The sequence below is a fragment of the Oncorhynchus mykiss genome, chromosome 1, assembly GCF_013265735.2.
Source record: "Oncorhynchus mykiss isolate Arlee chromosome 1, USDA_OmykA_1.1, whole genome shotgun sequence".
NCBI classification, from domain to species: Eukaryota; Metazoa; Chordata; class Actinopteri; order Salmoniformes; family Salmonidae; genus Oncorhynchus; species Oncorhynchus mykiss.
Window position 1 is genome coordinate 18,859,952 of NC_048565.1, and position 15,774 is coordinate 18,875,725.

General features: G+C 46.2%; 1 protein-coding gene across 2 annotated transcripts in view; it reads left to right on the plus strand.

The window, feature by feature from the left end:
* Positions 1–15,774, plus strand: part of LOC110499562 — an 18,966-nt gene continuing 3,192 nt past the window's right edge. The window contains exons 1-2 of one of the 2 annotated variants that reach the window (XM_021576724.2): positions 1,027–3,178; positions 12,125–13,013. In XM_021576724.2, coding sequence (XP_021432399.2) covers positions 2,171–3,178; positions 12,125–12,895 — 1,779 coding nt within the window. In that variant the 5' untranslated portion in view covers positions 1,027–2,170 and the 3' untranslated portion in view covers positions 12,896–13,013. Of the gene's footprint in view, positions 391–1,026; positions 3,179–12,124; positions 13,014–15,774 lie in introns of those variants that run through there. The other variant, XR_002469995.2, reaches the window with a different exon arrangement.

Sequence of the window (15,774 nt, forward strand, 5' to 3'; positions counted from 1 at the left end):
TTTCAATATACTGTATTGCACTTGAAGCATCTCTGCTGTTTAAATGGCTATAGTTCTAAAGTTACCAAAATGCCCTTAGGGGCTTCAGACTGTGACAATACCTTTTTTCACAGAGCTTTGACAACATATGGGGTCTTTCCAGAGGACAATCTCCGCCACACGCTTACATAACGCTGCTTCTGCTTCTCTCTGGCGCTGTGCTGTGTAGACAGAGACAGAAGCTCCACCAGGATATATAGCTAGTCTACTGTGGCTCTGTTACTGTGTAGTGCCTGTAAAGTTGTGGTGGCTCTATAAGGACAGACATTACCATAATGTAATGGATGGAGTGAAGGTCTCCAACTGGGCTCCACCGTACGTCGACTGCTGTTAGACGAGCAACAGCGACAGGTACTTATTATTCCACATTGACTTTCAAATGAGCTACCATTGTGCATTTTCGCAGCCTGGACGTTATTTATGATCCACACACAGTGGGAGGGTGATTGGTTGAAAGCAGAGAGTTTTAGCCAGAGGTATGATGAGTAAAGTCCAGCAAATGAGAGCCCGACAATTCAGGTGTGTGTGTGTCTGTGTGGGAGTGGGGTGGTCAACATCTGAGGACAAAACATATTTTTGGGGATCTGTTTACGTTCACATGAGTGACCTTGGGAACAATAGGGAATGGAGTGATTGTGCAGCAGAAGTGTTCACTGAAACAAAGGAAACAGTCATTGGAAACAGCTGGGGTATTGGAGAGCGTAAGCCATGTTCAAGTAGAGCTTTGGATGGATTAATACAGCCTCCTCTATTACTTCCAGGGTTAGTTGTTATCCACAAAGCAGTGGTCAGCTAAGCACAGGCACTCGAGTTTGAGAAGGAATCTTCTTACCCTGAAATGGGGATTACCCCCCCCCCCCATCACTTTGAGTACATGTATCTATTAGAATATGTCATGGTCTTTCTGCAGTATTTCTCCATTCATTTTCCTATTTTCACTAAAGGGGATTTCTCAGAAGTAGTTTGTTGTGCTGAGTAAGCTCATGGCAAATACTGAAACTGTTCTTCCTGAATGACAGACACTATCAGCGTTCTCAGTGACTGCCATTGTCTCGTTTAGGGTGCATCCAAGGAGGGAGTCGCACAGTGAGTCAAAAGACCCCTAGGAGACATCTCTGGGTTTGTCAGACACATCACAACTAATCCAGACAGTTGCCAAGCCAAGATGGGATTTGAATCAAGCTTCAAATAGCATCTGCCACTGCATAACTGGAACAAATAGAAGTCATAGAAGCAGAAAATAACATGAAACAACAAGAGGTGCCTCAGCTCCATAGGTGACAATACTGTAGTTAACGGGCCGGGACAGGTGTGTTACAGATTGTATCTGCTCAGGGCTTTTATGTCTGTGTAGCTAACTGCTGTATGCTATGGGTGCAGTGTTGTGCACCCACCCCACCCCCTCCTTATCCCCTTCTCGCCCCTTCTGGTATCCCAAGCTGAACAGGAGTAATCAGATGAGAGGCGGAGTGGGGAGGCTCACGTGGGGACACAGCGTCTACCAGGGATTAAAAAACTAAAATCTTGATTGAAGTTCCACTAGTCTCACTCTACAAGCGGGTTAAATGGGAGAGAAAGAGACAGACATACAGAGAGAGAGAGGGGAAGAGGGAGAAAGGTACAGAGGGAGGTACAGCAGTGAGAAGGAGTGGGAGGAATAAAGAGCGAGAAAGGGAGACAGCGCAGTGCTGGGCGGCAGGGGGAATGAGTGTGTGAGAGAGAGAGAGAGAGAGAGGGGGGGGGGGGAAGACAGGAAGCGTGCCACAGCCACTGAGCCAGAGACGCAGGGAGAGGAAGACAGAGAGGCCATGAGCAGCAGAGAGGGCAACAGGGGGAAGCAGTAAGGATCACAGCGTGCGAAGACGGAGAGTGAGGGGGGAGGACCGGGAAGAGAAAGAGAGAAAAAACAAAGGGATACAATCAGAAACAGGCTTGGACAGGAAAGGGGAGCGGGTGGGTGGGGGTCTGATGAGAAATAAGCGGAAGAAAGTTTTCGAGAGAGAGGAAAAGAGCGGGAGAGGGAGAAGTCAATGAGAAAAACATTCCATGTGAATGTCAAGGGCGGGAAGCTGGAGGGACAAAGCTAATTCTTTAAGGAGTCTTCCTCTGTGGCTGCTGGACTGCTTCCGTCATGTTCTCAGACACCAGAGCGCCTGGGGAGCACAGAGGCTTTCAGCACAGCAACCCTCATCTCAACCTCTGGCTCCACAATAGATTCAGGGCCCATCACAGTGACATGGGACTCAATGGGCAGCGCAGGCGGACTGATGCCAACCTTACCTATCCCAACAGAGCCAAAGAGGTAGGCTTTAAATCACAAGAGGTTATCAACAATATACATGGGAAGGAAAGGATGGGTGCCCATTTGAATGGACTGGGATTGGAGGAGCTAGATTTAAGAAGCCAAGTTGGCAGTCCTTCCAGGTGGAGCCAGGTCCCTTCTCCAGAGCCAGGCCTGAGACACAGCGCATCTGTCAGGAACCACTACACAGAACGCTCCTTTGTTTGGAACCACCGCCAGACGTTACCACACCCCTCAGTCAGGAACTACGTTACACCCCCCGCTCCACCAACACAGTTCAAAGGTCAAGACGGCTGTAAAGTGCCTGTTTGTTTGGAGGACCAGCTTTGGGGTTACCCCAGACAGACCTGTCAGAGAAACCTTCATAAATCCAGCTGGGTGGATACAACCACAGCCACACAGGGCTTACCCAGACACCAGAGTTTCGGTTCTACCTTGAGTTCCACCCCAAAAAAAGTCAGAAACATCCAGAGAGACTTGACTAGACCAGTAGGCGGACCAGAGACCAGAAGAGACCAGAAATACTTGACTAAACCTGTGGAGGGTTACAATGGACCCAGCTCTCTGCATGAAGTCATATTCTCTACAGAGGTTCCTCAGAGAAATATGGGAGGTCCCACTCTCCGACCCCAGCAGAGCCCCAGTAAGCCCTGTCCCACCCCAGAGGATGTCCAGACCAGGCCCACCAGCGGCCACCATGGCTCCAGGAGAGGGCCAGGGCTGACTGGGTCGAAGAGGAGCCACCGGAAGGTGGTCCGGGATCAGATCCGGAGAGTGGTGGAGAACCTGGAGGAGGTTCTAGGAGGCCTGAAGGACATCCATCAGGAGATGAAGGAGGTAAAGATGTTTCTGTTTGCCTATAAGTTACAGATAGGGTCTATCTTTGATGGGAGGATTTAAAGCTGTTTCTCGTGCAGAGCTGTGGTGTAGTGGTAACACAGCAGTTCAACACAAACAACACAGAGTTACACATGGATAAACAAACATACAGTCATTAATACAGTAGAAAAAGTCTATATACAGTGCGTGCAAATGAGGTAGAATAAGGGAGGTAAGGCAATAAATAGGCCACAATGGCGAAGTAATTACAATATACCAATTAAACACTGGAATGGTAGATGTGCAGAAGATGAATGTAAAAACAGAGATACTGTGGTGCAAAGGAGTAAGATAAATAAATAAATACAGTATGTGTATCGGCCGTCGTCGGTGGAATAAGGTGAGGACCAATGCGCAGCGTTGTACGTGTTCATCTATTTAATAATGTAAACTGAACAAATCAAATTTATTTATATAGCCCTTCGTACATCAGCTGATATCTCAAAGTGCTGTACAGAAACCCAGCCTAAAACCCCAAACAGCAAGCAATGCAGGTGTAGAAGCACGGTGGCTAGGAAAAACTCCCTAGAAAGGCCAAAACCTAGGAAGAAACCTAGAGAGGAACCAGACTATGTGGGGTGGCCAGTCCTCTTCTGGCTGTGCCGGGTGTAGATTATAACAGAACATGGCCAAGATGTTCAAATGTTCATAAATGACCAGCATTGTAGATGACCTGGAGCCAGTGGGTTTGGCGACAAGTATGAAGAGAGGGCCAGCCAACGAGAGCGTACAGGTCGCAGTGGTGGGTAGTATATGGGGCTTTGGTGACAAAACGGATGGCACTGTGATAGACTACATCCAATTTGTTGAGCCTATTTTAGAAATGTCATTGCCGAAGTCGAGGATCGGTAGGATGGTCAGTTTTACGAGGGTATGTTTGGCAGCATGAGTGAAGGATGCTTTGTTGCGGAATAGGAAGCCAATTCTAGATGTCATTTTGGATTGGAGATGCTTTTTTGGATTGGAGAGTTTACAGTCTAACTAGACGCCTGGGTATTTGTAGTTGTCTACATATTCTAAGTCAGAACCGTCCAGAGTAGTGATGCTGGACGGGCGGGCAGGTGCGGGCAGTGTTCGATTGAAGAGCATGCATTTAGTTTTACTTGCATTTATTACTTGCAATGAAGCTCGTCTGGAGGTTAGTTAACACAGTGTCCAAAGAAGGGCCAGAAGTATAAAGAATGGTGTCATCTGCGTAGAGGTGGATCAGTGAATCACCAGCAGCAAGAGCAACATCATTGAAGTATACAGAGAATAGAGTCGGCCTGAGAATTGAACCATGTGGCACCCCCATAGAGACTGCCAGAGGTCCGGACAACAGGCCCTCCGATTTGACACACTGAACTCTATCAGAGAAGTGAACCAGGCGAGGCAATCATTTGAGAAACCAAGGCTGTCGAGTCTGCCAATAAGAATGTGGTGATTGACTGAGTCGAAAGCCTTGGCCAGGTCGATGAATACGGCTGCACAGTAATGTCTCTCATTGATTGCAGTTATGATATCATTTAGGACCTTGAGCATCGTTGAGGTGCACCCATGACCAGCTCTGAAACCAGATTGCATAGCAGAGAAGGTACGTTGGGATTAAAAAATGGTCAATGATCTGTTTGTTAACTTGGCTTTCGAAGGCAGGGTAGGATAGATGTAGGTCTGTAGCAATTTGGGTCTAGAGTGTCTCCCCTTTGAAGAGGGGGATGACCGCGGCAGCTTTCCAATCTTTGGGGATCTCAGACGATATGAAAGAGGGGTTGAACAAGCTAGTAATAGGGGTTGCAACAATTTCGGCGGCTAGTTTTAGGAAGAGAGGATCCAGATTGTCTAGCCCTGCTGATTTGTAGGGGTCCAGATTTTGCAGCTCTTTCAGAACATCAGCTATCTGGATGTGGGTGAAGGAGAAATGGGGGAGGCTTGGGCAAGTTGCAGTGAGGGGTGCAGGGCTGTTGACCGGGGTAAGGGTAACCAGGTGGAAAGCATGGCCAGCCGTAGAGAAATGCTTATTGAAATTCTCAATTATCGCAGATTTATCGGTGGTGACAGTGTTTCCAAGCCTCAGTGCAGTGGGCAGTTGGGAGGAGGTGCTCTTGTTCTCCATGGACTTTACAGTGTCCCAGAACATTTTGGAGTTAGTGCTACAGGATACAAATTTCTGTTTGAAAAAGCTAGCCTTTGCTTTCCTAACTGCCTGTGTATATTGGTTCCTAACTTCCCTGAAAAGTTGCATGTCGCGGGGGCTATTCGATGCTAATGCAGTACGCCACAGGATGTTTTTGTGCTGGTCGAGGGCAGTGAGGTCTGGAGTGAACCAAGGGCTATATCTGTTCCTGGTTCTACATTTTCTGAAAGGGGCATGCTTATTTAAGATGGCGAGGAAAGCACTTTTAAAGAATAACCAGGCATCCTGTACTGACGGAATGTCAATGTCCTTCTAGGATTCCCAGACCAGGTCGATTAGAAAGGTCTGCTCGTTTAAGTGTTTTAGGGAGCGTTTGACAGTGATGAGGGGTGGTTGTTTGACTGCGGACCCATTACGGACGCAGGCAATGAGGCAGTGATTGCTGAGATCCTGGTTATTCTTTAAAGGTGCTTTCAGCAGAGGTGTATTTGGAGGGCAGGTTGGTTAGGATGATGTTTGCACCTGGTAGATTTGGTGTTGCACCTGGTAGATTCATTGATCATTTGTGTGAGATTGAGAGCATCAAGCTTAGATTGTTGGATGGCCGGGGTATTAAGCATGTCCCAGTTTAGGTCACCTAACAGCACGAGCTCTGAAGATAGATGGGGGGCAATCAGTTTGCATATTCTGTCCACAGAACAGCTGGACAAATGCTATTTGTCACTTGCTTCGAAACAACAGGTTTGGACTAACAGTGAAATGCTTCCGGGCCCTTCCCAACAATGCAGAGAGAAAGAAAATAGAGAAATAATTGAAAAGTAAAACATGTAATAATAAAAGTAGTAATAGATACATAATGAGTAACGATAATATACAAGGAGCATCAGTACCAAGTCGATGTGCAGGTGTACCTTTTGTTCACCTTTTGTTGCCTTACAGCCTGAAATGAAAACACATAAAATCAGACTTTTTATTTACAGACAGTAACCCACAATATCCAAGTGAGAAAAATGAACCCACAATTAAAACAGTAAAATACCCTATTTGGATAAGTGAACACCCCCCTGAGTTAATACTTGGTGGAACCACCTTCTGCTTGAATTACAGCCAAAAGTCTTTTGGAATACGTCTCTAATAACTTTGCACACCTAGACTGTGCAATAGTTGCCCATTCTTCCTTGCAGAATTGTTCAAGCTCAGTCAAATTGCATAGTGACCGCTCTCTTTAAGTCATTCCACAGATTCTCAATGGGATTTAGGTCGGGGCTCTGACTAGGCCACTCAAGGACATTCACCTTCTTGTCCTTCAGCCACTGTACAATTACTTTGGCGGTGTGCTTTGGGTCATTGTCATGTTGAAACGTGAACCACCTTCCCATTTTTAACTTCCTGGCAGAGGGCTGCATGTTCTCAAAAATCTGTTGGTATTTTGCACTGTCCATTTCCCCTTCTATCCCGACAAATGCTCCCTGCTGAAGAGAAACACCCCCTCAACAGGATGCTGCTGTCACGTGTGCTCCCTCTCCGGCCTCTAGGTCACCAGGCTGCTCGTTATGGAGCACACCTGTCAACATCGTTACGCGCATGACACTCACCTGCACTCCATCGCCTCCTTGATTACCTGCCCTTTACATGTCACTCCTTTGGTTCCTTCCCCAGGCGCCATTGTTTCTGTGTCATGTCTGTGCGTTGCCCATGTTTCTTATTTGGTATTATGTTGTGTTTCTTTATTAAAACACATACTCCCCGAACTTGCTTCCCGACTCTCAGAGCACATCGTTACCACTGCCACCACCATGCTTTACTATAGACTTGGTGTTCCTTGGGTGGAACGATGTATTGGGTTTTCGCCAGATATATAGTTTTGCATTCAGGCCAAAAAGTTTAATTTGGTCTCATCTCCCTTTTTTTGAGGAGTGTTTTCTTTCTTGCCACCCTCCCATAGAGGCCAGATTTGTGGAGCTCTTGTGGTATTGTGGTCACATACACACATTGACCAATATTTGCCATAAAGGCCTGAAGCTCCTTCAAAGTCACTATTGGCTTCTTGGTAGCATCTGATCAGTCTCCTCCTTGCCAGGTCATCCAGTTTGGAGGGACGGCCTGATCTCTGCAGGGTCTGGGTGGTGCCATACGCCTTCCACTTCGTAATAATGGTCTTACCTGTGCTCCGAGGGATAGACAAAGCCTTTGAAAGCTTTTCATATCCATCCCCTGACTTGTGCTTTCCACAACTTAATCTCATAGATCTTTTGAAAGTACCGCCCATAATGGATTATTTGCTATGAATTGCACTACTAAGCAGTGGAGTCCTCTATGAACAACTGCTTTTATTCTGAACTAATCAAAGTCACTACAACTGATCACAGATGGAAGCCAATTAGCTTGATTTGTAGTTGGTTATACCTCAGCAAGTTTTCAATTTAAATTCTAAGGGGGGGTTGACTTATCCAAGTAGGGCATTTTACTGTTTTGGGGATTGTTTTTTTCCTATTGATATTGTGGGTTACTGTGTGTAAATAAAGCTGGAAAAAGTATAATTTTATGTATTTTCATTTCAGGCTGTAAGGCAACAAAAGGTGAACATTTTGAAAAGGTGCGGTGACTTTCTATACCCACTGTATAACTAGGAATAAAGTGCTAGATAGTAAACGGTAGGAGCACGGATGTGATGAGTCAAAAAAGTTAGTGCAAAAAGGGTCAATGCAGATAGTCCAGGTAGATATTTGGTTAACTATTTAACTAACTATTTAGCAGTCTTATAGCTTGAGGGTAGAGGCTGTTCAGGGTCCTGTTGGTTCCAGACTTGGTGCATCGGTACCGTTGCCGTGTGATAGCAGAGAGAACAGTCTATGACTTGGGTGGCTGGAGTCTGTGACAATTTTTATGGCTTTCCTCTGACATCGCCTGGTATAGAGGTCCTAGATGACAGGGAGCTCAACAATGATGTACTGGGCTGCCCACACTATCCTCTGTAAAGCCTTGCGGTCGGAAGACGAATCAGTTGCCATACCAAGCGGTGATGTAGCTAGTCAAGATGCTCTCAATGGTGCAGCTGTATAACTTTTTGAGGATCTGAGGGCCCATGACAAATCTTTACAGCCTACTAAGGGAGAAGAGGCGTTGTTGTGCCCTCTTCACAACCGTGTTGGTGTATTTGGACCATGATAGATCCATAGTGATGTGGATGGGGGCGTACTTGGCCATCCGTTTCCTGTAGTCCATGATCAGCTCCTTTGACTTTCTGACGTTGAGGGAAAGGTTGTTGTCCTGGCACGACACTGCCAGGTCTGACCTCCTCCCTATAGGCTGTCTCATCGTCGTCGGTGATCAGGCCTACCACCGTTGTGTTGTCAGCAAACTTAATAATGGGGTTGGAGTCATGCGTAGCCATGTGGTCGTGGGTGAACAGGGAGTACAGGAGGGGACTAAGCACGCACCCCTGAGTGGCCCCCGCGGTGAGTGTCAGTGTGGCGGATGGGTTGTTGCCTACCCTCACCGCTTGGGGGAATCCCATCAGGAAGTCCAGGATCCAGTTACAGAGGGAGGTGTTCAGTCCCAGGGTCTTACTCTTAGTGATGAGCTTGTAGAGCACTATGGTGTTGAATGCTGAGCTGTAGTCAATGAACAGCATTCTCACGTAGGTCTTCCTTTTGTTCAAGTGGGAAACGGCAGTGTGGAGTGCCATACAGATTGCATCATCTGTGGATCTGTTGAGGAGGTATGCGAATTTTAGTGGGTCCAGGGTGTCTGGGATGACGGTGTTGATGTGAGCCTTGACCAGCCTTTCAAAGAATTTCATGATTACAGGTGTGAGTGCTAAGGGGTTATAGTCATTTAGACAGGTTCCCTTGGCATTCTTTAGCACAGGGACTATGGTGGTCTGCTTGAAACATGTATTTATTACAGACTGGGTTAGGGAGATGCTGAAAATATCAGTGAAGACACTTGCCAGCTAGTCGGTGCATGATCTGAGTATGCGTCCTGGTAATCCATTTGGCCCTGCGGCCTTGTGAATGTTAACCTGTTTAAAGTTCTTACATCGGCTACGTAGAGCGTGATCACACAGTCATCCGGGAACAGCTTGTGCTCTTACGCATTGTTCAGTGTTGCGTGCCTCTAAGCGAGCATAGAAAGCATTTAACTTGTCTGGTAGGCTGGCGTCACTGGGCAGCTTGCAGCGGAGTTTCCCTTTGTAACCCGTTTGCAACACTGCCACATCCAACGAGCGTCAGAGTGTGGAGGAAAGGTGATCTAGAGTTATTTTGTCTCTAGTTGCACTGGTGACATGCTAGTAGAAATGAGGTAAGACGGATTTCAGTTTTCCTGCATTAAAATCACCGACCACCAAGAGCGCCACCTCTGGATGAACATTTTCTTGTTTGCTTATGGCCTTATACAGCTCGTTGAGTGCAGTCTTAGTGCCAGGCTCAGTTTGTGGTGGTAAATAAACAGCTACGTAAAATATGGTAAATATTTGGTAAATATTATGGTATACAGCTTATCATGAGGTGTTCTAACTCAGGCAAGCAGAACCTTGAAACCTAATATTAGAGATTGAGCACCAACTACTAATTAACAAAGAGACACACCATCACCCTTGAGTTTACCTTACACTACTGTTCTGTCCTGTCGATACATAGAAAACCAGAGAATATTATCCATGTCCTTGTTCAGCCAAGTTTCCGAGAAACATGGGATTTACAGTTCTTCAGGTTCCGTTGATAGGATAGTCTCGAACGGAGCTTGTCCAGTACCTTCTCCAGTGATTATACATTCGCCAATAGAACAGAGGGTAGAGGTGGATTATTTACTTGTCCGTAGTCAGGGTACCCCGCAAATCAGCCTCTATATTGTCGTCTCTTTCTCTTCCGAGTGTCGGGATTACGGCCTGGTCCGGGGTGAGCAGTATGCCCTCTGCCGCCAACTCATTGAAGTAGAAATCTTCATCCAAATCGAGGTTAGTGATCGCTGTTCTGATGTACAGAAGTTATTTTCGGTCATAGGAAATGATGGTGGGAACATAATGTATAAAAAAGTTACGATCAGCGCAAAGAAACATACAAAATAGCAGAGTTGGTCAGGAGCCCGTAAAATGGCCTTTATACATTCCAACACCATTCTCTTTTGTTGGCAAACAAACTGAAAGGAATACATTCTGCCACTTGTAGTGTGTTGTTTGAACAGGTATAAAGCCAACATTGCCGATTTACTGCCACCTGCAGTTATGGAATTTCTTCTCAAGAGTATATTCATTGGCTGATCCCTCCTGATGACCCGGATGGAATCATATGATCCTTCCTTAACCCATTGGACGTCCCACCCACTTGACTACTTCAAAATGGTGAAAGTCCTCAATCGTGCTGCCCATGCTAATACAGGCTTTTGGCTAGTAGAGGCCTCTATCATTCTCTATGGTTCCATCAAATGAGAAAACCTTCTGGGTAGTGTAACTTCGTCCATTTTTCCCCCCATCTCATTTTAACATTCTGTTATAAAGAGCACATGTTAAACTTAATGAAAAACAAGTTTCCCATCTCAAGAAGTTAATTAAATACAAAAATGAAGTTCCAAATAAAGTTACAGGGTTGACGATTTCTCTATGGAAGCTTGCTGTATGCAACAGGGAGGGGTAATTGAATGCAAACTTTACAAAATGAAATTGTTGAAACATTTCTAGCCTGTCTATCTGTTGGTAACAGGGTTAATGTGCTGTGCTTGATCCGCTCAGTTTCCCATCATCAAAACACCAAACAATGGCCAAAAAGAGTAGAACCAGCTCACTGCTTTTACACTAGGATTTGACTATTAAATGTCCAATGTTTATTTTGAAATAAATATTAAAGCAAAAGTTCAGTTCACGTAACAGGGAGTTTTTTGTATTTTATTTTATTAATCACTAATCACATGAAATAAATAATCATCTTCAGAAATGACCTTGTCAAATCAACAAAATAACTAGGGCTTTACAATGATGGGGAAAACGTTTTTAGGGTTCAGTGGGTTAGAATCTTCTTAGAAGCGGTGAACAGAGGGACATGTTAAAATACTGGATTTGGGCACTTTAGCAAGACTTAATTCATAAAAAAAAAATCTGATGTATTAAATTGACCATGTGGTCTATATTAAAGGGCACAATTTCTATTGGTGCACAATTTCTGCTTAAAATATCAAAGGTACGCAAACAGGCGCTCTTTTCGTGGAACGACCCTGCTATGCTCCATTTACCTAATGTATGCAATGTTTTAAAGTGATGCTTAGCAGCGGTACCCTCTCCTCTCCAGTCCTTCCACCACCAGATGCTGACAGAGGAGCAGCTGGAACCATGCTTTTAATCAATTTATGGAAACGCCTGAGCCCTGGCTCATATTCTCATCCCATAAAAGTGACATGTAAATCGGCCCCTCTCACGTTATCTTGTTGCATTACAGTACTGTATATGGCACTCCTGCCGTGCCAGGGGGAAAGTTCCGCATAAGTGCAGTCCGAGCGCAAGGGTATTCCACAGGGGTATTGCAAATGATAGTAGAACGTTAAATAAATGTATGGAGTAACATCCAGCGATGCTGCTCTTATAGTGTGGTGCAAGGAAAATCTCTTACTGGACCAGGTGGTCAGGGACCTGAAGGAAGACACCAGAGAACTTGAGTAGTTAAGTGAGAAAAACAATTTGCCTAGCAACAGTACGGCCACACACAGCAAAGGCTGAGGCAGATCAAACATTTTCTCCATCTCATTTTCTCGCATCTCTCCAGCCCCATCTCTGACGTGTATCTTAATCTCTTTCACAGGTGGTGCAGCAGATTGAGCTGCTGACCTCGTCCATTGACCTGAGTGAAGGGGAAGCCAGCCCCAGCCTGCCCAGCGACAGTAGCTCCACCTCCAGTGGAGTCGCGATGGGCAGTAGCCATCAGAGGCCAAGAGGCCCAGGGGGTGAGGAGGCCAGACAGGGGGACGCAGCTCTGTCCTCCCTCATCAGGACTAACTCACCCCAGCGTCACAACCCTGCCTCCAGCCCGGTCCGCCTTCCCCACCAACTTGCTCCCAGGCCTCACAGGAGTAGCCCTGTTCGCCCTCCCACCTCTGGTCTGTCCCCCATCAGTACCAACCCACCTCACCCCAACACCCATGATCCCTCAGTCAAGAGCAAGAGTTTACATTACCCCCTCAACCATGCCTCTAACTCTGCTCTCTTTCACATCCTTGGACTTTCCCCCCATGAAATAAGTCCTCCTCCTCACCCCTCTGCTCTCAGTCCTTCTGTCACCTTAGAAACCCAAATAGGGTCACCCATGAGGTCACCTCTCCCTGTCAGCCCACCCAGAGCCCGTAAGACCCAGACCATGGTGGAGGGAGTGAGGACAACATCTGCTAAATCACTGGGGCTAACGCAGGGCCAGACAGTCCCACACGGCCCAGGGAGAGTTCCAGGGCCCAAGGGCCGCAAGCCGCCTCCTTACCCGCACGATGGGCACTTTGATCGGGGGGCAAGTAAAGGCAAGGACCCCAAGAAGGCTCCCCCGTATCCTGTAAAGAGAAGACTGCTCTCAACCACGGTGTGAGAGGGAGGTGGTTGGATTAATGGAGCAACTACCACAGAGCTGAGGGAGCAGAGGGTGATTTAAGGCTCATCAACTTGAGCAGAGCCCACGTTTCCAAGGTGATGAGAGGTGTCTCAGGGTAGGTATATGTCAGCAGAGTTCTGCTGCATTTGTCCTGACACCCTTTCCACCTTTCTGGCTTGGCTCTGACCAAGGATAAGAGACAGGATAAGAGACAGCAACACCTGGCTCGGCGCACTTGTAACTACTAGGGCCCGATGCAGATGCCCACTTAGCAGAATGATGACACAACCAAATAGGGTGAGAGCATCTCTTTGGCGTAGCATGTCTCTTGGCTGACTTGGTCACCCAGTGCTTGGAAGTGTGTCTGGGGGAGATAGGGGAGAGGGGGACAGAGACAGTGGGGCAGCTGGCCATTAGTCCTACCCTTCAAAGGGCCCTTGGTGGTGATTCCTAACCTAACCCTCCTCATCCACAAGCTCCATCTGTTCCCTGTAAATGTCAATCAGGAAATACAGAGGAAGAGAGAGAGAGAGATGGGGGAACGCAGTTCAAACTGGCCGAGAGCATTCACAAGAGAGAAATGATGACGCACTCATCGGGTCGTATCATGGTGCCCATAGTTCAGAATCAATCTGCCTGTATCACAATGGTTGTAACGTGCCATTGCATGTTGTAGATAATTTGTATTTTTAGTTAATTTGATGCCATCTTGTGGACTTGACATGTACTTCAGCAGATACATTTGTACTGGAAACTTAGGGATCTTAGGAATACCTTCCAATGCAATTTTTAGACAAAGTTGGCTATGTTTTCTGATGGGAAGTTAAAGTCAACAGTTATAGTAGTAACAGATGGCCAATAGTAACGACCTGTTCATAAACTGAACAAAAAGATAAATGCAACAATGCAACAATTTCAAAGATTTTACTGAGTTACAGTTCATATAAGGAATTCAGTCGATTGAAATGAATTCATTAGGCCCTAATCTATGGATTTCACATTACTGGGAATGCAGAACTTGGGAGACACATACATCCTTTTTTTTTTCTCAGACAATTTTGTCAACAGATAAAACTAAACCAACCTCATCTTAAAGGTGTTGGTCACAGATACACAACATGAACAAAAGTATGTGGACACCTGTTCGCCGAACGTGTCATTCCAAAATCATGGGCATTAATATGAAGTTGGTCCCCCCTTTGCTGCTAAAACAGCCTCCACTCTTATGGGAAGGCTTTCCACTAGATGTTGGAACAGTGCTGCGGGGGCTTGCTTCCATTCAGCCACAAGAGCATTAGTGAGGTCGGGCACTGATGTTGGGCGATTAGGCCTGGCTCGCAGTCGGCGTTCCAATTCATCCCAATTCATCTGTGCAGGCCAGTTAAGTTCTTCCACACCGATATTGACAAACCATTTCTGTATTGACCTCGCTTTGTGCACGGGGGTAGTGTCATGCTGAAACAGGAAAGGGCCTTTCCCCGAGTTCCCAGTTGTCTTGAACTCATTGAAGTCAGATTTCCCAGTCCAAGTTAAGTTGTTTTGAGCGCAGCACAAATCATGCTTCATTGACAGCATGGCCAATGTTGAATGTTTATCATTTTAAGCTTGGATAAGAGACCCTGAAACCCAGACTTGGGACCACACAGTCACTCCACTGAATAGCAGGCTAGTGATTGCTTTGCAATGCTTGCAGTTAGCCACTGATTCCTTCCAAACCACTCATTGTTGAATTTGCAACTTCCGACTTGTTGTGTAATGTTGATGTCCAATGGTCGATGAGCACCGATACGTTTTATCTATAAATTCTCTTCATTATTTCCCTTCATATGACAAGGATTAAAAAAGATTTGCCAGTAGATTGTCAACTTGATTCAGGATGATGACTGCGAGCTAAGATTTTGAAAGTATGATGTTGACATGATCAGTCCAATCAAAGGTACTGTAGATATAACATGATTTGATGTAATTTTATCTGTGGCCAATGACCTTGAGCCTTCTTGGATGGGCTCTTCTAATGTAACTCTATGGCAGCACACAAGGGGCTTGAATTTTCGAGCTCTACCCTTAGACTCCCCATGAGTGACAGAACACTGAGCCAATCACTACCAACCCCTACGCTACGTAAACTCAGCAAAAAAAGAAACGTCCTCTCACTGTCAACTGTGTTAATTTTCAGCAACCTTAACATGTGTAAATATTTGTATGAACATAACAAGATTCAACAACTGAGACATAAACTGAACAAGTTCCACAGACATGTGACTAACAGAAATGGAATAATGTGTCCCTGAACAAAGGGGGGTCAAAATCAAAAGTAACATTCAGTATCTGGTGTGGCCACGAGCTGCATTAAGTACTGCAGTGCATCTCCTCCTCATGGACTGCACCAGATTTGCCAGTTCTTGCTGTGAGATGTTACCCCACTCTTCCACCAAGGCACCTGCAAGTTCCCAGACATTTCTGGGGGCAATGGCTCTAGCCCTCACCCTCTGATCCAACAGGTCCCAGACGTGCCCAATGGGATTGAGATTAGGGCTCTTCGCTGGCCATGGCAGAATACTGACATTCCTGTCTTGCAGGAAATCACGCACAGAATGAGCAGTATGGCTGGTGGCATTGTCATGCTGGAGGGTCATGTCAGGATGAGCCTGCAGGAAGGGTACCCCATGAGGCAGGAGGATGTCTTCCCTGTAATGCACAGCGTTGAGATTGCCTGCAATGACAACAAGCTCAGTCCGATGATGCTGTGATACACCGCCCCAGACCATGATGGACCATCCACCTCCAAATCGATCCCGCTCCAGAGTACAGGCCTCGGTGTAAACGCTTATTCCTTCGACGATAAACGCGAATCAAACCAACACCCCTGGTGACAC